Source organism: Phyllobates terribilis, unplaced genomic scaffold (genome assembly GCF_046119375.1).
Source record: "Phyllobates terribilis strain yellow unplaced genomic scaffold, ASM4611937v1 Scaffold_11__3_contigs__length_659146591, whole genome shotgun sequence".
Lineage (NCBI taxonomy): Eukaryota > Metazoa > Chordata > Amphibia > Anura > Dendrobatidae > Phyllobates > Phyllobates terribilis.
This window is the reverse complement of record NW_027362771.1, coordinates 150876575-150898213: the sequence shown is the minus strand read 5'-3', so window position 1 is coordinate 150898213 and position 21639 is coordinate 150876575. Positions and strand designations below refer to the sequence as shown.

The window sequence follows — 21639 nt, the reverse complement described above, 5'->3', positions numbered from 1 at the left end:
GTAGGCATTATGGATTGTGTTATGGATCAGATAAATAAATACAATATCACTGGACACCTGGCAGCATCTTCTGCTTGTAATTAGCAGGTAGCTGACTTTTTTTGGAAGAGCAAACTTTTACTGTTTACCTGTCACGGGGTTGCTGCGGCAGTTTGGAGCAAGGCGACCTCGGCGTTTGATGGCTCCTGCTCCAGCTACGAGAAGAATCACTTCTCAGTCATATTTAAATGTGTGTTTATTTCTTCCAGTAGAACAGGCCATGTTGGAATTCTCTGCGCTCACAGCTGAGATCGGTTAGCCACTCCTTTTCCCTTTATAATCTGGACTCTGCTACAAATCCTTGTCAGAGCTAGCTTTTGCTGCATGGCTAACGGAGGGAGAGGAGTTCTTATGAGAAGGATTGTTGAAAGAATTATTTGTGACTACAGTCTGGTTTGTAAGCGTGGTAATTCCATATCCTTCTCCATTTTTTTTTTTTTTTTTTTTAAATCAAATGTTTTTTTTATTGATTTTTATAAAGATTTACACAAAAGGAAAAAGAAAAAAAAAAAAAGGAAAAAACAAAAAACAGACAAACATTGGAGAAACTCAGTTCTCCACCCCCCCAACCTTAAGAAGCATTAAACATGAGTTACATCTAGGCTCTGCAAAACCAGCATAATTAGATGAACAAATATTTGAACATAGTAACAATAGTCAATCCAATTCCATATAACTTGTGTAAGTACTGTAATGCAGCGACTTGCTGGCATTACGGTAATGGTCCAGGATGTGTTTTACCTGACCATGTACCTTCCCCCTCAGGTGACTAGTCACATGACTGTGACATAGCACAGGTCCTGCGCGCACAGAATGTCTGTCTGATCACATGACTGACATCAGCAAGGTCCTGTCAGTATGTGTGTGCACGGGATGCATATATAAACCCTGCTTGATGGGAGACAGGTGTGTTCTGTGAGAGAGGAGTAAGGCCTGTTCCCGTGTGTGTGGGACACCGACTGTGTGAGGCCTAGTGAAGCCTGGTGCCTGAAAGGTCGAGACTGGATCCTGTGTGGATGCTAGTGGCCTTGGAAGGCAGAGGTTTTGATGAAGAGTCCTGAAAGACAGAGCCTGGATCCTGTGTGGATGTCAGTGGCCTTTGAGGGAATGACGGCTAGAGACCCCCACCTGGGAAGCCGCAAAGCCACAGTGGTGGCGGATTATTGGTGAAGAGTCCTGAAAGGCAGAGCCTGGATCCTGTGTGGATGTCAGTGGCCTTTGAGGGAACGACGGCTGGAGACCCCTACCTGGGAAGCCGCAAAGCCACAGTGGTGGCAAGCCTAATAGACTGCAGCAGCTAAACCCGGCAAAGGTAATACACTGTGTTATATGGACATTAATATGGACATTGCCATGTTGCTACCTTGCTGAAGGCTGTACCTGGAGCAAGTGGGCCGGTCTGCCACTTGGCTCGTGAACATTATTTATATATGTGTGTCGGTGTGCCACTGAGTTGGACCCGGTTAACTGTGGTTTATCAAGTGCAATAAACTGCAGCATTGTGAAATACCGGAAGGACATGGCTGGTGTGCTTTGATTTACCCGGTGCAGCGAGTATCCCCCATTATGATGTCTAGTGCTGCCTTACAGTACTAATAACATTTGAATTAATTTTCAAAGAAGTTTAATTTGAGGCATCATAAAAAAGTAACTCAAAGCAAGCAGAGTCGAAATCTCCTCAGTTCCCTAGATGTCAAACCAGAGCCATCAACCCATAGACGCCATATCTTGTCAAATTTAGAGATAGCATCTCTTTTTGGGTATATGCCTTTTTCCAAATTTAGTAGCCAGCTAACTTTATCAATAAATTCTGATATCATAGGCTCCTGGTCTGCTATCCATTTTTGGGCTATCAATTTTCTTGCCATATATAACATACATGCCGCCACAATTTTGCCGTATCATCAATAGTCAGATCTTCTCCTTCTCTATTTTTGGTTTATTCCCCTACCTTCACACCCCAGTGCTTTCATCTGTTATATGTGAGTGAATATTTTGTGTGCCTGGAGTTTTCTGTCTGTGTAACCCTGTTTGTCGGGTTGGTGTACTATGGTGCACAGTAGCGCCCCCTTCTTTGGGTGAGGGGAGTGTACAGACGGTGGGCTTACTCAGGAGTTAGGGCGAGGGTGGAAGCACCGGCATCCTCACCTTCAAAGGTATCCCGGGGAATAGGGCAAGCTTGGGCGCCCCCTAGTGTTAGGGACAGGGTAGGAGTCCCTGGTCACCCAACAGCTGTGTCGTGACAGTACCTCCTCATTAGCACAGAGGTGCTACTTTAGAGGTGAAGATATTTGGTCCTATGGTAGATGGTATGTCTCTAGAATCATATTGCACAATGGAAATACAGTATCTCCACGTCGTACCTATAATCTGATGTCAAAACCATCCACTGATACAGTTCTGATCAGGGGACATAATTGCTTTTGCTGGTTCAAGTGCCATGATTTTCAGCCTTGGGAAACCACAGAAATGTGAGATCAATCAGAATTATGGATATATCATTGTTGTGTTTGGTGTGTCTAGGATGGTAAAAGTATGCTTGGAAATATGGAGGAGATCATATTATTCCGCATAGGAGGTTCCTGTGGCAAAAATATGACAAATTAGAATTATTTTCACCCATATTACTTGCATACAATTAGCCACCCTCCTCTCACCTGACCGGGAAGAAGGATGAGGGGTGTGGATGAGACCCTTTATAATATCTCATCCAAAGAAACTCATGGTCAGACCCAGGAGATACAACGTGCATTGTAGATCTGTCCAAATTTCTGCAGCGATCTCCTCTGCCTGAAGGTTTCATAACTTCCATCCATAAGGCGTTTCTGTATTTATCCCTTTTATTTTTGTACTGTTTTTGCCTTGTATGTATTTTTATTTATTATTTAACCTTTGTCATTTTTGTAAGCACTGTATTGTTTTCGCATATTAAATGTAATATTGAGCAAGTTTGTTCTTTACTGTGCTAAACATACCTATAATCTCAAAGAAGGAAAGCATAGTCTGGTGGTGTTACCCTGTTCATGCCACAGTTCAAGAAAAGTATCTATCAGGTTTTTGGGAAAGTTGGGTTTATGTTTGTGTTGCTGTGTCACCCAGGGCAGATGTCTCACTGGCCTAGCAAATGGTGAGTGGTGGCAGGAAGAAGTGTAAAGATGTGTGAACTGGTTGTGGGGTGCACTTAGCTCATTGTCAGCCTACTGCGATAGGTGAGTGGATGAGTGAGTGAACTTTTAATTCGTATAGAAAAGTTTTTCCTATTTTTTTGTTGTCTACATCTGAGGTGTGCCTTATAGAAAACTGTGTCATAGTATAGAAACATGGTATGAGTAAAGCTTTTATGTGGTGGATCACCACGCAGAAACTGAATCTAACAAAGACAGTCTTTAATTTTCTTTGATCTTTAGATAATGACTTAATTCTATGCATTTAAATATTACCATTTATGTCAATTACAATTTTGACAGTTCTGATTAAATAATCCCTGACAAATCCTAAATCTGTTATAATCCTTGACTTCAGACATAATTTCTTTACCTTCAAAGTTTCAAAATGTAATTTACTGTCAATGTAAACATAACTTATTATAAGCCTGTCTCTTTTAGCATAGCTGTATAGAATGATTTAAAATACACTAGAAATGCTGAGCATTTCCAGAATATAGTTATAATATATTCACTCAGACCATGAGTAAAACAGTGTCGAAACTAGTAGGTCCTGTTAAAAGTATTTTATACTACGTTACCTATATATCTGAAGTTTTATATACTTGAATAAATGTTACGTTTTACTTTTAAAAAGAAAGCCTCCATTTCCACTGTATCGTTTCTCCCTTTATTTCAGTCACTTTCAGCGCACTCAGGTATAAAGAATAGTTCTCGGGATCATTTCAATCAACATCCAACAATAAGAGGCATAAAATACAATCTTACAATAATTATAGTCCTATATATGTCACTGACTGGAGTAAGATTTGTGGCAAGTCGAACACACAGGGGAGCACGCCACTTGTCACATGATCCTGATTCATTAAAAGGCGTGCACATTTTAATGAATTGAGAGTGTCAGGCTGGACCACCCCACATCAGTACTGGCGTGAAATTCGCCGGTCTTGTTAAATCGGGGCCTTAGTACTGAAAACCTTGCAGTCAGTGATAATTACATAAAAGATAAATTGGTGTTTAGCAAAGTGGATGCAGTTTATGCAGTATGACATTATTACAAATCAGAAGATCTGAGAAAGTTTCTAAAAATAAATTGGAAGTTATTTAAAAAAAAAAGCAAGCTGAGGGGATTTGAACATGGCATCATTTAGACACCGATGCATCCGGCAAATTTTTCCCAGATGAAGCCACTTCAGGAAAACACCAGGGGTTGTTTTCTTGAGAAGGCTTTGCGTTTCTGGGGTGGCTTTTCAAGAAAGGTATCCAGGATCTCCATTAACTTTTTTCTTGTGAATCAACCATACTCTCACTGCTTGTAATGATGGACAAACGTTCTTTCCTCTACACATAGAGGATGAACACTTGTAATTGTTGCAGCCTCAGGTGTAAAAAGATCTTTAGAAAAATTTCTGAGCCGTCTCTTTATGTGTTTGTACATTGTAATAAGACTGGGTCCCTAAGTCTTAGTTTATCCAAACTAAATAACCACAAGTTTGATAACCTGTCTTGGTACTGCAGTTCTCTTAACCCCTTCACGATATCCACCGTAGCATTTAACGCGCGTCAGCATGGAGGCGCATCATTGCATGATTGAACACGTGAAGTGATCACAAGTGTTTCGCCGATGGGTTGCTATGACAGCAGAGGGTCTGTTGAAGACCTCCGTGCCTGTCATTATGGAGCTCCTTTGAAACCCTGTCTGTCGACAGGCTTCAAAAGGAGACCGTGACTTTTACTATATACAGCAATGCTGTAAAATTGCTGTATATAGAACATGGGTTTTAAAAAAATCGTAAAAAATAAGAAAAAACATAAGTTGAAAATTGCCCCTTTTTTCTCATTAAAATTAAAAGATATAAAAAAAAAGTAAAAATACACGCGGTATCGTTGCATTCAGAAAATTCCGATCAAAATAATTAACCCAATCGGTAAACATAAAAAAAATTCAAGAACTCCAAAATTAATTTTTTTTGGTCGCTGCAATACCACATAAAATTCTGTAATAAGCGATCAAAAGGTCATATCTATCCCAAAATGGTATCAATAAAAGTGTCTCGCTGCACAAAAAATAAGTAATGATTTTTTTCATCACTAAAATAAAAAGCTGGATATGTTTGTTATCGCTGTAATCGTACTGATGAGCAAAGTCACATTGCGAGGTCATTTTTGAAACAAAATGTACACCGTAAAAAACAGTTCCCAAATAACAATGTCAGTATTGTATTTTTATTCACAAATTCTCCCCACTTGGATTTTTTTTTTACCCTTTTCCAGTACAATATGTGGTAAAATGAATGATGTCATTCAAAAGTACAACTCGTCCTGCAAACAGCAAGCCCTCAAAGGTCTATATGGACAGAAAAATAAAAAAGGGTTCTGGTTCTGGGAAGAAGGGGAGGAAAAAACAAACGCAAAAACAGAAACTGGCCAAGTTGTAAAGGGGTTAAAGTGAATTTTTCAGTAGGATCAACCCTCCTAAGCCATCTATATGAGCATGCAGATCATAGAAAATTAAATAAAATAATACATTAATATCAGTAGTCCAATGTCTTATTCCAGAGAAATCCACATTTTCTTAATATGTAAATGATCTGTTAAGAACTACCTCCAAAGCTTATTTTTAATAAAAGGTGGAGTTACCAGTGTGACACATGTAACATGGAACAGTAGAACTGAATTGTGTCTCCTTATAAACATATTAGCAGCTGCAGCTCTCACAGCTCTGCTGTATTAGAACCCTGTCTGCTCTTTGAGATTGAAGCGGAGAGGAACCTGCAGATGTGTCAGGTATAATCACACACAGCTCTGCAGTGAGATCAGGAGAGCAGAGAGCAGCCATTACATATCACACTGGTAACTCCCCCTTCATGTAAAATAATCTGTGGAGACAGAGTCTCATGCAGATCAGAGTCTGGCCCATAGTCCTGAAAAGTTCATTTACATATAAAACAAAGTGAATTTCTCTGGAATAAGACCTCAGATCGCAAATATCAAGTTATCACTTTATTCTACTTTCTATGACCTGCATGCCCATATAGTTGGCTTAGGAGGGTTTACCTTACTGACAAATTCCCTTCAAAAACCTTAGTTGTCTTAATATATTTACACATCTTGCAAATGTTATGGTCGCATTTATAACAACTTTTGTTGCTGAGCCACAGCAATGTGTTATTCTTAGGCTATGTGCCCACGATGCAGAAATGGGCACATAGCCTAAAAACGCATGCGGACTGTACATGCATTTTTCCTGCCAGGGACTTGCGGATGTGAAGCGTTCTTCACATGCATTTCCGCATGCGGGTTTACAAGCGCTTTCCAAGCGATTTTAGCATCACTTGGAAAGTGCTTGTCAACTTGGTCACACTATATAAATCCATGCAACCGGCATGGATTTATATAGTGTGACCGTAAAGAATGGTAAAAAAAAAATAATAAAAAAAAAAAAAAAAAAAATCTATACTTACCTTCTGATGGCCCCCGGAGTCTTGCTTCGCTCCGTCCTGGCTTGCCGGCAGCTCGCGGTACACTACACTGAAGGACCTGCCCTCACATAACTATGACGTCAGCGCAGGTCCTTCAGTCCACCGCGATCTGCCAGCAAGGGAGGACAAGCGCAGCGGGGGCCATCAGAAGGTAAATAAAACATTTATTTTTTTATTTTATTCTTTTTTTTACAGGTTCTATGGTACCCGGGTCCGGAGGAGAGTCTCCTCTCCTCCAGACATGGTTACCATAAGCACATTGAAAAGCATGGATTCCACATGTACAGATCCAGTGATGCGGAATCCAAGCGATTCAATGCAAGTCAATGGCGGCGAAAACGCAGCGCTTCCGCAAAATAATTGGTAGTGCTGCATTTTTTTTCCGCAATGATAATCCGCAGCGGAAATTTCCGCAGCATGTGCACAGCACATGCGGATTATCATTGGGGAACATGGCCTTCTACCATGCGTTTAAGCGTTTCTGCAGTGTTTTTGCCGCTGCGTAAACGCTTAAAAAACGCATCGTGGGCACACAGCCTTACTTAGAAATAAGCTTGGTGACACAGTCTATTCAATACTCCTTGTTTTCTTAGGGACCACTTTTACACACAGCTATCTTTATTTTTTTTATAGAAGGGAAGTGCCCTAAAATGTACATATTAAAAAAAATAAAGGTGGCTGTATTTATAACGTATCTTGCTGTAAAATACATATATTCCACAAAAGATATTCTTAAAGGGAACCTGACATGTCCTGTGTAAACTTCCCCCATTGCATTGTTAGTGATGCAATGTGCATCACTAACACGCTTTTTTCATTAAAATCGGTATTAATATCATGGGTATAAAGCACTTTATATCCTACCTGCTAATTTAGTCATATGGGTGTGATTCCTCGCAATCAGTCAGGGCTAGCACCGCCCACACATTTGAATTCTGCAATGGGAGCAGTTTACATAGTACACAGGACATGACAGGTTCCCTTTAATTTCATTATATTCCATATTATAGGGAGCAGAAATCACTAAAATATTTATGGTATTATTACATAACATGGAAATCTACTCCTTTCATTTACTCATCTTTTTGCTTCCTCGAGAGATTATTACTGAGAGGTTATACCAAATGGTCTATCACATACCTGCTGTTGCATTCCTTCCCACACGACAGTTTTCCCTTGTTCTTATTAACTCACTGGTAGGAATAGCTCTTCTAATGTATCTTGGGAGGCACGACTAGGCATGTAACAAAGTGATTCCTGCTATAGGTTTCTGAAAGGTGGTGGTAGGATTCTAACCGTATGAGCATCCAATTTCATATGATGATTAAAAAAAAAAAAAAAACCTCTTCATGTGTAAATGTAAGATTCAGGGTTTTATCACTGATATATTCAGTGTGCAGAAACTGCAAAAAAAAAAAAAAAAAAGAAGACATGGACAACACAAAAATCATACGTTGATCTAATGCCGCTAGGCGAGGCGCCGTGCACCAACCACCAATGCAGCGGTGATGCACCAGCAGGGCTGGCGGCCTGGTGCCTTCACAGCAGCTATGCTGCATGGCTGAGTCCCCAAGACTCCTGGTCACACCGCCCCACAGGCACAAAACCACAGCAACAAATGTCCACCATACAGCACCAACACCCAGTAAAAGTAGCAAAAACTCCCCTTCCACAAGCTCTCAGACTGTGAACTGAGAGCAAAAATGGGCAGAACACCTCTTGCAGTCTCCTGCCAATTAAAACCACCTGAGCCAAATAGGAGGAGTGCTGGTCCAAGTAAAACAGAGGGGACAGACCATGCAATATGTTGAACTGTATAAAAAAAGACATAGACCACACATGCAAACATCATACGTTGATCTAATACCACTAGGCAAAAATTCATGTCTTTTTTCTACTGTTCCAGCATATTGCAGGTGAATGGAGGGTGAGTTTTTGTTACTTTCAGTTGATGTTGGTGCTGTTTGGCAGCCATAGCTGCTGTGGTTTTGTGCCTGTGGGGCGGTGTGGCCTGGACTCATGGGGACTCAGTCTTACAGTATGGGTGTTGTCAAGCACAAGGTCGCCCAACCAGGTAGTGCCCTGTCAGTGTGGCAGTTGTTGCCGCACGGCGCTGCACCTTTGAGGCTATAATAAATTAGGGACCCCGTGATAGGTTCATCATGACATGGCAGTGGGCTTCATACTGTCTGAACATGAGGCGCTTAGTTTAATATTCTGATCAGTTTTGTAAATTTTTGCCTAGCAGCATTAGATCAATGTATGATTTCTAGATGTGCAGTCCATGTCTTTTTTTCTACAGTTCTAGCCCACTTATATAATCAATTAAGCACGGTATAGTCGTCACATTGGCCACCCAAATCATTATCATATCGTCTATATAACAACCATACCAAAAAAGTGATTATTTAAAGTTACGCGATTAAAATATTTTCTTATGTTCCCACCAAGCTATGAACATTACAGCAGAAAATGGAAACTTAAACCCCATAGTTGCATTTGAATTCTGCAAATAATACTCTTAGGCTGCCTGCCCATGATCAGTAATACTAGCGTTCTGGACATGGGAATGTACCCTTAGTTAAAATATTGTGTCAAAGAAAATATCACACTGCCATAATTAAAAACTCCTTTCTTAAAACATATAATATTACAGATTACGAGTACTAGATTCTGTGATGGGACGTTATCGAGTCTGTACGTAATGGGAATCTGCCTCTTAGGTTTTAAGCCTTCCACTGATCAACATGTTAAGTTAATAGTTAAACTTGATGGACTTGTGTTTTCTTTCAACCTTCAAACTATTATTATATAATAAAAGAAAATAATTTCACACGTTTTGGACAGTAGATTCTTTGATTTGTTATTTGTATAAAATGACACTACGCTCTCCTACCCTCTGGTTACATGCCTAATGCCGAGCAGATCACTTTTCTTAACACTGAATTTTTAATATTTAGCGCTTTAAACTTATCCTTCTACTTATTCCTTAAGTAAAGGGAAGGCGATCACATGAGATAAAACTTGAAACCTAAGTGTATGACTAATGAAAAGATCAAAAGACCCAATGAATAAAGAAAAGTCTAGAAAAGTAATCTGAAGAAACATGCCCGTAGAGATGTTTATTTGTATCTATTTCATCTACACTCTCTCAGTAAATTAGCTGTATTTTAACAATGCTGGAACATTCACTATTTTAAGTGAAGTTATTGCTTAACCCCTTTAGCCCCGAGGGTGGTTTGCACGTTAATGACCGGGCCAATTTTTACAATTCTGACCACTGTCACTTTATGAGGTAATTACTCTGGAACGCTTCAACGGATCCCCCTGATTCTGAGATTGTTTTTTGTGACATATTGTACTTCATGATAGTGGTAAAATTTATTCGATATCACTTGCATTTATTTGTGAAAAAAAAAAAAAAAATCGGAAATTTAGCGAAAATTTGGAAAATTTCACAATTTTCAAAATTTTATGCCCTTAAATCAGAGAGATATGTCACACAAAATAGTTAATAAACAACATTTCCCACATGTCTATTTTACATCAGCACAATTTTGGAACAATTTTTTATTTTTTTTTTATTAGGGAGTTATAAAGGGTTAAAAGTTGGACAAGCGATTTCTCATTTTTACAACAAAATTTACAAAACCATTTTTTTTTTTTTTTTTTTTTTTTTTTTTTTTTTTAGAGACCACATCACATTTGATGTGACTTTGAGGGGCCTTTATAACAGAAAATACCCAAAAGTGATACCATTCTAAAAACTGCACCCCTCAAGGTGCTCAAAACCACATTCTAGAAGTTTATTAACCCTTCAGGTGCTTCACAGGAATTTTTGGAATGTGGAAGAAAAAAATGAACATTTAACTTTTTTCACAAAAATATTACTTTAGACGCCAATTTTTTTTATTTTCGCAGGGGTAACAGGAAAAAATGGACCCCAAAATTTGTTGTGCAATTTCCCCTGAGCACGCAGATACCCCATATGTGGGGTGCACGGCAGTGTTCGGAAGGGATGGAGCGCTATTTGACTTTTTGAATATAAAATTTTGCTTGAATAATAAGTTTATAACATTGAGCTGTAAAAATAAAATTTTCGCATAAAGTTTGGCATTTTCATAAAGGTAACAGGAGAAATTGCACCATGCAATTTGTTGTGCAATTTCTCCTGAGTAAGTCGATACCCCATATGTGGGGGAAAACCACTGTTTGGGCGCACGGCTGGGTCGGAAGGGAAGGAGTGCCATTTGACTTTTTGAATGTAAAATTTGCTTGAATAATTAGCGGATGCCATGTTGCGTTTGGGGAGTCCCTGATGTGCCTAAATAGTGGAAACCCCCCCCACAAGTGACGCTATTTTGGAAACTACACCCCTCAAGGATTTTATCAAGGGGTATAGTGAACATTTTGAACCCAGAGGTACGACACAGAATTTGATAACATTAGGTCATCATATTGAATAAGTTGTCATTAGTCTTAAGTGCAAGTGCTCGCTACTTGAGTTTGCATCAGGTACTCTGGTATGCACCAAGTATCGCGGGTGCTCAAGTGACATGCTTGAGTCCCCGCCCCCGCATGTTTCATGTTTATTAGACACCCAAAAAAAAACATGCGGGGATCTCTCGTGCATGGCAGGCAATCCCCGCGATGTTTTTTTGGCTGTATAACGGCTGCAAAACTTTTAGGGCGGAGACTCGAGCATCCGCTATACTCGGTGCATACCCGAGCACCCGATGCAAATTCCAGTAGCGAGCACTTGCGCTCAACACTAGTCGCCATATCGTAGTCATTTTTTTTTTCTTTACTTCTGAAAAAATCCCAACCCTAGCCCAACCCTAACGTTTATTTCTTATGTCGTTCCTCATGCGGTATAAGTGATTAGACTACTTTATCCTTCGGGTCGGTGTAATTACAGCAATAGTAGATTCATATCGGGTTTGTATGACTGACAGCTGTCATACACTAAAAAAAACACCTTTTTTTTTTTTTTGCAAAGACTAGTATTTCCATCGCCATATTTTGAGAGCTATAATTTTTCAAGATTTCGGCCGACAGTCATGTGATGGCTTGTTTTTTTGCGGGACAAGTTGACATTTTTATTGGTACCATTTTCGGGCACGTGACATTTTTTTGATCGCGTTCTATTCCGATTTTTGGAAGGCAGAATAAACAAAAACCAACAATTCAGGAATTGTTTTTTTTTATGCCGTTCTGCATGTGGTAAAATTGATAAGGCAGCTTTATTCTTCGGGTCAGTACATTTACAGCGGTACCACATTTATATTGTTTTTTTTATGTTTTGGCACTTTTACACAAACACTACCGTATTTTTCGGACTAAGAGACGCACCGGACCATAAGACGCACCTAGGTTTTAGAGGAGGAAAATAATTTAAAAAAAATTAAACCAAAAATGTGTTCATGATGCACTTTTAAGGGGGAGGGGGTCTTCTGCTGACACTGGTAATGTCCCCCAATTCTGACAATATCCCCCATCCTGGTATATATGCCCCCCCCTCCTTTTATATGTGGTCCCCATCCCCATCCTGGTATGCATGGCATCCCTCCATCCTGGTATGTCTGGCATCCCTCATCCCCATCCTGGTATGCATGGCACCCCTCATCCCCATCCTGGTATGCATGGCACAGCAATTCCCATCCTGGTATGCATGGCACCCCTCATCCCTATCCTGATATGCATGGCACCCCTCATCCCTGTCCTGGTATGGATGGTCCCCCTAATCCCCATCATGCTGCACATAAAAATAAACACTCCTACTCACCTTTCTTCTCTCCTCCAGCGCTGCGTCCGGTCTGCCCGCACTGATCTCTCCATGTGAGCCGCGAATTTAGATTGTGAGCCCCAATGGGGACAGTGTCGATGATGTCTGTAAAATGTTGTGGAATTAATGCTGCTATATAAGGGAGTAAATACATAAATAACGCAATACAACAGTATTGCAGAATGCAGTAAAAACCATGGTCTCAATGAAGCTCAGCAATAGGATGTCAACGGAGCACCGTCATGATAGACACAGAGGCCTTTAGCAGATTATCAGCTGCCATGGCAACCCATTGGCACCTCAAATTCGCACTCACTTCTTACACCATACTTGTATGGTGTATGTTGTGAAGCTCAGTAAAGTGTTATTTACATGTCATACAGCAAATACAATGGGCCACATGGGTTAATATTAAATAATTTGCATCACATTTGGGGATAATTTGAGTAAGTAGTGACATTTGTCATTTTTTTTTTTTACTTCTTTAGATGGAGTGGTATTACAAAATTGATGGCACCGGGTTGATATGGGCCATCAATATCAGATTATAGTTCAGTCTCCTCACAGTGCCTGGTAAGCAATGGAAAAAAAACATAAGATTGTGAGCCCTCGTGGGCAGGGGAAGGAAGAAGAAGGAAGAAAGAAGACAGAAGAAGAACTCACTGATGTACCAGTCATTTCAATCAGTTAAGGTGACAAGAGTTGGACCCATGCGGGTATAATTTTGGCGGCTAACCTAAGTATATGCCATCAATTTGTTAATTTAAAAGAACTCCTTTAAATATATAGAACAATTAATGACAGTTTTATCATGTGGCAGCCACATTAGAGAAACACAGTTCCTTCTCCTGTATAAGGCCTCATTCACATATCCATTTTTCATATACATGTTTGATTCTCATCCTTCAAGGGTAGCACATGTACCTAGCCTATGTTGTTATTCACGTCGGTTTTTTTGCATGCAGTGTCATGACATGCTTGCAGTGGTCAGGGAGTCAATAGCCAAGATAGAGGCTATCTCTGTCTCCACATCAGCTGTGATCAGAAGGGAGTGGACTTAGCTATTGCACTGATCCTAACACCCCAGACCTCTGTAAACAGGTTACCAAAACAGAGAAGCACTTCCTGTCATTATCAATTAGGAAGCAGAGGTGTCAGGGCCTGTTACCAGAGCTGACAGTGAGACATCTGGGCAGCTTTCTTAGTTAAAGTCTATTAGTATGCTGCATCTATTTTTATCTCAAGCCAATTAAAGCAACTTTTCTTTTAGGTGGACATTAGCAGATAAGCTGATTCTCTTAATATGTTAGCTAACTAAAGATTACTCTCTAAGCGCATTCTGCTGTTTTATAAATGTCTGTTTATTGCACATTTTCTGAGGCTTCTAATTCAAATACCTAGTTCTCTTGTTTCCAAATAACATCTATGCTAATACTTTTGGGTATTATAATAAAAATCATGTTATTCATAACCTGACACGTCTGGAGTCTGATATCTGTATTTATTGCGTACATTAAATAAAAATTATGATTAATAACATTAATTAGAATAATACAACTGGATATTCAGGTCCAGATTGAGGGTCTCAAATGAGCCATTGGCATTAAGCATGCATTATTTATTTCGGGGGAGGGGGGGGGCAACATGTATAAATTACACAGTCCATAATTTTCTTCAGGGGCACTGTGTATAAATTTACATTTTACCAATAAACCTAATTTGCAATCGGGTGTTAAACAATTTTTATTGCAACTGTACTTGGTGCCCGCTATTAGAATGACGGGAAGGAGGGGGGTGGATTCTCTTGCTTGTATACATTAGTGCTTGAAAGTTTGTGAGCCATTCAGAATTTTCCATATTTCTACATAAATTTGACCTGCAAGTGCATTAGATTTTCACAAAAGTCCTAAAAGTTTTTATTGAGGAAAAATGATGCAAAAACATGTCTTTGATTGGCAAAATGATGTGAACCTTAGGCCACAGCCCCCCTATCAGTATTTGGTCAGTATTTTTTCTCAGGAGTGGAAGCCAAAACCAGGAGTGGGTGATAAATGCAGAATTGGTGACTTGTTTCTATTATACCTTTTCTCTGATTGTTCCTCACCTGGTTTTGGCTCCCACTCCTGAGAAAAAATACTGACCAAATACTGATAGTGGGGCCGTGGCCTTTAGGCCTCATTCAGACATCCAATTTTCTCATGTAAGAGAAAAATTGACCTATTTTTATCAAACTTTGATCAGAGTGTGATCCAAGTATCAGTTTTTTTTTGCATGTGGAGTAAAATAAAAGGTTTCTCCACCTTCTTCTATGTGACAGTCCGTGAAAATCGGACCACACCCGGATGTCATCTGAGCGCGATCCAATTTTTTCACAGACATATAGACTTGTATTGCCGATTTTGAGCCGACCTTTGAATTAAAATAGGACATGTCTCCTTGACTTTCCGCGGACCACTTGGTTTGCGAAAAATCATGGACATGTGAATGGTCCCATAGACTATCACAGCTAGGAGTGCTATCTGTGAAAACCATGGAAACCACTTGTACGAGAAAATGAGACACCTGAATGAGCCCTTAGTATAAACAGATAATTTGATGATGAAAGTAGAGTCTGGTGTTTTCAAGTAATAGGATGACAATCATGTGTCAATGGGCAACCGCTTTCATTTAAAGGGAACCTGTCACCAGGTTTTTCCCAGTGCAAAGTAGGGCAAGCAGCTGTAGGCCCTTATATACAGAATGTTGTATATATGTCCCCAATGTGCTTTGCATAACACACAAAAAAGCTTTAATCACACTCACCTAAAGTGCGGTCCGGTCAGATGGGTGTAGCTAGTCTTGGTCCGGTGTCTCCTCTCTCCTTGTGATTGCTGACCTTCTTGCTTTGTGTGGATGACGTGTCCTACGACATCCACTCAGTGTCCTCCATCGTGCTACTGTGCAGGAGTACTTCTCTCTGCCCTGCCGAGGGCATAGCAAAGTATTGTAGTGCGCATGCGACAACGCCCTTTGCCATTTCCCCACGCATGTGAATTATAGTACTTTGCCCTGCCCTCGGCGTGGAAAACAGTGCAGTCCGATGTTTTCCGTGCTCCACACACTTCAATGAGTGCACGTGATCCGATTTGCAGAGCCACTCACAGCATGCTGCGATTTTTTTCTTATTCTAAATTGGCATGAGAAAAAAAAAACGCTCATCAGCACTGCCCTATTGAATAGCATTGGTCTGAGTGCTATCGATGTATACATTCGTGTGAGCGAACCCTCACACTATTTGTATGCTTTTCAATCTCCATCAAATTACTACAAATTGAAATTGTCATCAAACTAATTGGGTGAGGCTTGGCTGACATGCAACGATCCTCCATCACAGGACCTGGCAGACATCATCCCCTCTCTCTTCTGTCAGATTCTTGGATGTTAAAACATGTCACACAGTTACTTTCAAGACGCTCATATTTATGGTTATGAGGAGTCCCAGTGTGATAACGACGATTCTCTCTCCTTCTAATCTCTTTTGAAAAAGCTATGTATCAAATATGGTAGTTGAGAAAGTGTTAAGTTAGCAAAGCGTATGAGTAACAATTGCAAACTGGGAAAGCATTTAGCTATGTAACATTATGTAATGCATGTCCTAGCTGAACAAGCAGCATCTGCACATGAACAAACACAATGGCTTACGTATTAGTCATACACTATAAAAATGCGCTACTGAAAAAGAAAAAAAATAAGCTTTTATCTAAACTTACTGATATTGAGCACACAGCGCCATAATTTTGTTGATCCATACATACATCAGTTTTAAGAATTGATCCGTGTGACTAGAGAATGTCCTATTCTTATCCATTTTAGATTAAAGTCTATAACAATCCATTAAACACTGGTGAAAACCAGAAGACATCCTTATTACTTCAGTGTTCCATCAGTTTTTTATGGATCCATTGCTAAGACTCAATGGTTAACAAGAAGTTCACACAGTTCACCTACTTCAGTTTTAAAAATGGAAGCAAAATGGAGACAATACGGGTGACATTTTAGGGAAAAGCAGTTCATTTTACAAGGATGTAATAACACATATGTGTGGATGTAGCCTTGAGGCTCATTCACAAGTTAGTTTTCCATGTACGAGTGCTACCTGTGTTTTTCACAGCACTTGTACCTAATACTATATGGGGCTGTTCACATGTTAGCGATTTTTTACGGATCAAGTGGTCCATGCAAAATCACAGAGATATGTCCAACATTGATCTTACAGTTGTATCAAATTCGACAACAAAATTCTATGGGCCCGTGGAAAAAAAATAAATATACATACATACATACATATATATTTATTTTTTATATAAAATCTGACAGAGCTCAGATGCCAACTGTGTGTCGTTTTTTTTACGGACAGAGAATACAGACTTTTTTTTTTCTTTTTTCTCACCACTAATGACACTGATCCAGATCAGTGATGAAACTCAGACCGATTTCCTCATCGGAGAAAATAACTGATGTCTGAAGACTGAGACGTTAGTCTGCTTTGGGGCAACTACAAGATACACCTCTGGACTGTGTTTAGGGATTGATTCACTGGACACCTGGAGTACTGGTGACGGTGAGGTGGCATAGGCAGCGGTATACTATATACTGGTTGCTGATCTATACCATCACTTCTGTACCACTGTGCTTCCCTTTCCATCACTGGTACCAGTATTAATTGAAGCCAAGAATATTGACGTCTACATAGATATTTCTGTTGCCAATAATACCGTAACTGAAGAAAGCCGTGATGCTAGTATGGACACCACCTTTCTATGTGCGGGCAGCCCATACCTGATCCATTACTGCTATAATAGCCTATAGTAATAACCATTCATGCTTTAGATCAAATGGTTTATATTGGGAAATGTATTAGGAAGAGAGAAAACAGCAGACGATCTGTCCATCTCCAGCAGATTCTCACAGCCCCCTGTCTGACTGCTTCAGGAAGCCCCATCATTTTCCAATCTTCCATGCTTACAATGAATTCCCCCAACCATTTGTATCTATGTTGTCTGTGCAGCCCAGGACTGCCCCAGGGGAGATGTGTCCTGCTATAGTGGAAGGCTACAATTACAGACATGGATATGAAGTATGAGACCAACCTGTAGCCAGTGCAGAAACTGCGCAGAGTGCGAGCAGTGAGAGCAGAGCCTCCATGGTCAGTGCGAGCCTATGCCTGGAACTGGATGACTTCTCCCACTAATCTCTACTGAAGACATACAAGTCCCATCATGGAAGACGTGCTAGCAGCACTGGAGATGGAGGACACCAGTGGGGTTCACTCTCCTGAGGAAGGTGACATGCCATGTTCTGCCGGCAGCACCTGACCTGCTGCTCCTTCCAGGCGCTTCTTGTGCACACGACAAGTCCAGGCTGCAGCTTGTCTCAGATATTATTATGTCTCCCCTCCCGTGATAACAGTGTGGGATGTTTGGAGCTGATGGAAGTAAGTGGAGCCGCCTGTTTCCCGCCCTCAGCCGTCCTGCTCCCGCCCTCTACCTCAGCTGCCTCCTGCACCTCGCACACATTCCTCTCATGCACTGTCTGTCTAATGGAGCTCGGGTTTGTTATGGGACTGGTACTGACACAAGTCAGCTTCCTCCTCCTCCTCCTCCACAGTCGCCCGTGCCTCAGTATATTACTGCCTCTTTATGTCTGGCAGCATGCCCTCATGACACAGTTAGTGAATGAATCAGTCATGCATTCACCATGACAGGGACATTCTTGGAGCCATTAGTCATTAAAACTTGTACACTGAAAATGCTCCATGCAAACAACCCCACAAGGCATAAACGACAGCACACGGGGAATAAGTGGGAGCGGAATGTTTCCTACTACAGCCTGTCCTGGGGTGCTGTAAATGGGGTATCGCCCTGCATTTACCCTATGGGGAGAGGTGAGGGTGTAACTTTAGGGGGTGCAGTTACTTACAGGCCATAGAGGCCACTCTGTCACATAAAGAGACACCAGCATTATAAATGACACATGCCTGGTGTGTGCTGGAACCTTGACACATTTACCTTACTAAATCTCCCCATTGAATACGAACGACCTTTAGGCCAAGTTCACACGTTCAGTATTTGGTCAGTATTTTCTCTCAGTATATGTAAGCCAAAACCAGGAGAGGAACAATCAGAGGAAAAGTATAATAGAAACACGTCACCACTTCTGTATTTATCACCCACTCCTGGTTTTGGCTTACAGATACTGATGTGAAATACTGACCAAATGCTGAACGTGTGAAGTTGGCCATCAGGAGTATTCTAGTTAGAAGTTATCACCTAATTATCAGGCGATAACTTCTAGATCGGGAAGGGTGGAGGAGGTGTTCTGACTTCTGAGACCCTTACCAATTGGCAGATTGGGGCACTTTTATCCCCATTCGGCTAAGGTCACACCAACGTATTTTCTCTCATCCAAGAGAATCGGGCCGATTATGCTAATCACACCCTGATCAGAGTTTGATCAGAGTGTGATCCGATTTTCTCGGATGAGAAGATGAGGGAAAAAAAATTCTCCATCTTCTCCATTCTGTCAGTCTGTGAAAATCGTACTGCGCTCAGATGTCATCTGAGTGCTGTCCAATGCATTCCACATTCTCATTGACTTGTATTTCCAAATCAGACATGTGCACGATCCCATAAAATAACATTGGTCTAAGAGTGATCCGATGTTTTGTCAGATTGCATTAAAACCGAAAATATGGTCAAGAGTGAAGCCCTAGTGTGCTTGCTGGACTGCTGCTCCACTCATTATCTCTGGGATTGCTGGAGTGTATTACTCAGCTTTTTCCGGCAGCCCCACAGAGAATGAATGACTCTCCATTCTAATGGTAATAAAAGAGCCCCATTCTGGCAATGGAACTTCACCAATCTATAAATTATCACCTATTCTGTGGATAGGTGATAATTTCTATCTACTGGAATACAGTTTACTGGATTACAGCCCTTCCTGATATATGATGTACAATTATTTCATCTGTCAGGTCCCTGACTTTGATGTGGGATCGCATCTTTCCATGCATATGTGGCTGAATAATTCAACCATCATCTGCCTCTAACAGCCTCGGGTAGAGGAGCACTCCGCCTGCGGCTGTTAAATGTCACTGTCAGTCTCTGACAGCGGCATTTAGCCTTCGATAGAAGGCAGGCACGTCATTCTAAGTGCCCATCGGTGTGCCCAGGGCTGCCACTAGGAATTTCGGGTCTCCATACTGGCAAAATTTTCGGGCCCCCTTGAGACTCCACCCAGGCTCCACCCCAGCTCTGCCTCCAAGCCTCAAACTTTCCACAGTCCCACTGACCACGCTTGGAAAAATTCTACTTTTTGCCACACCATGACCAGACCACATATTACCACCAAATAGTGACTGAATAATACCACATACAAGGAACAAATACTGCCACACCATGACCAGATCTAGTCTATAAGAGCATCATTCAGGCTTTCAGACTTGCATTGAGAGATCGTGATGTAACTTCTGACTTCCAGCCAGTCAGAAGCTGCGCTCATAAGATGGCGCCTCAAGACCGGAGCAGTGCTGAAAATTGATGAAGCTGCTGGAAGGCGAGTATGACTTAGGCTGTGTTCACACGATGCGTATTTCATGCGTTTCCGCGGCGTTTTTGCAGTTGCGTAAACGCCGCGGAAACGCATGAAAAACGCATGGTAGAAGGGAAGCAATGTTCCCCAATGGAAATCCGCATGTGCTGTGCCCATGATGCGGATTTTTCCGCAGCGTTAACGCTGCGGTCAAAAATCCGCAGCATGTCAATTAATTTTGCGGAAACGCGGCGATTTCGCCGCCATTGACTTGCATTAGAACGCGCCAATTCCGCAAGACAGCATCTGTACTTGCGTAATTGGTGCGTTCTAATGTGCGGATGGTACCCGGGTGTGGAGGAGAGGAGAGTCTCATCCACACCCAGGTACCATTAAAAAAGCTGTAAAAAGAAGAATAAAATAAAAAATAATGTATTCTTACCTTCTGTCGGCCGGCGCAGCGCTCCCGCTTGGTTCCCGGCACTTTGCAGTGAGTTGTAGGACCTGCGGTGACGTCAGAGTCATGTGACGGGTCACGTGACGCTGACGTCGGCAGGTCTTTCAATTCAAAGTTGCCGGCAGCCGGGAGAACAGATTGAGCAGGACAGCGCGGGCCATCGGAGGTAAGTATATACACGCTCTCGGTTCACACTGTATAAATCCATGCTGTTTGCATGGATTTATATAGTGTGACCTAGTTATCAAGCACTTTCCAGGTGATGCTAACATCGCCTGGAAAGCGCTTGTCAATCTGCATGCGGAAACGCATGTGAATCTGCATGTGGATCCGCATGTATTCTGCAGGAAAAACGCATGCACAATCTGCATGCGTTTTTTCTGCCAGGGAGATGCAGAAATGATGCAGAAATTTTCTGCTTCATTTCTGCATCGTGTGCACATACCCTTACCGTATTTTTCGGACTATAAGACGCACCGGACCATAAGACGCACCTAGGTTTTAGAGGAGGAAAAAAAAAAAAAAATGTAAGCAAAAAATGTGGTCATGATGCACTTTTAAGGGGGAGGGGGTCTTCTGCTGACACTGGTATAGGGGTAATGTCCCCCAATTCTGACAATATCCCCCATCCTGGTATATATGCCACCCACCTTTCTTTTATATGTGGTCCCCATCCCCATCCTGGTATGCCTGGCATCCCTCCATCCTGGTATGCATGGCACCCCTCATACCTATCCTGATATGCATGGCACCCATCATCCCTGTCCTGGTATGCATGGCACCCCTCATCCCTGTCCTGGTATGCATGGCACCCCTCATCCCTGTCCTGGTATGCATGGCACCCCTCATCCCTGTCCTGGTATGCATGGCACCCCTCATCCCTGTCCTGGTATGCATGGCACCCCTCATCCCTGTCCTGGTATGCATGGCACCCGTCATCCCTGTCCTGGTATGCATGGCACCCGTCATCCCTGTCCTGGTATGCATGGCACCCATCATCCCTGTCCTGGTATGCATGGCACCCCTCATCCCTGTCCTGGTATGCATGGCACCCCTCATCCCTGTCCTGGTATGCATGGAACCCATCATCCCTATCCTGGTATGCATGGCAACCCTCATCCCTGTCCTGGTATGCATGGCACC

The 21639-nt window shown here is 41.6% G+C and overlaps 1 protein-coding gene across 2 annotated transcripts in view; it reads right to left on the bottom strand.

Annotated features, from left to right (window-relative positions):
* The window catches only part of NTN4 (netrin 4), a 164917-nt gene extending 146878 nt beyond the window's left edge, over nt 1-18039 (bottom strand). The window contains exons 1-2 of one of the 2 annotated variants that reach the window (XM_073651676.1): nt 17600-18039; nt 15273-15636 (exon numbers count right to left, since the gene is read on the bottom strand). Coding sequence is in view for 1 of the 2 variants with exons in the window: in XM_073651675.1 (XP_073507776.1) it covers nt 17600-17654 (55 nt within the window). In the remaining variant the exon portion in view is untranslated. The remainder of the gene's footprint in view (nt 1-15272; nt 15637-17599) is intronic. The other variant, XM_073651675.1, reaches the window with a different exon arrangement.
* Between the last annotated feature and the right edge of the window lie 3600 nt (nt 18040-21639).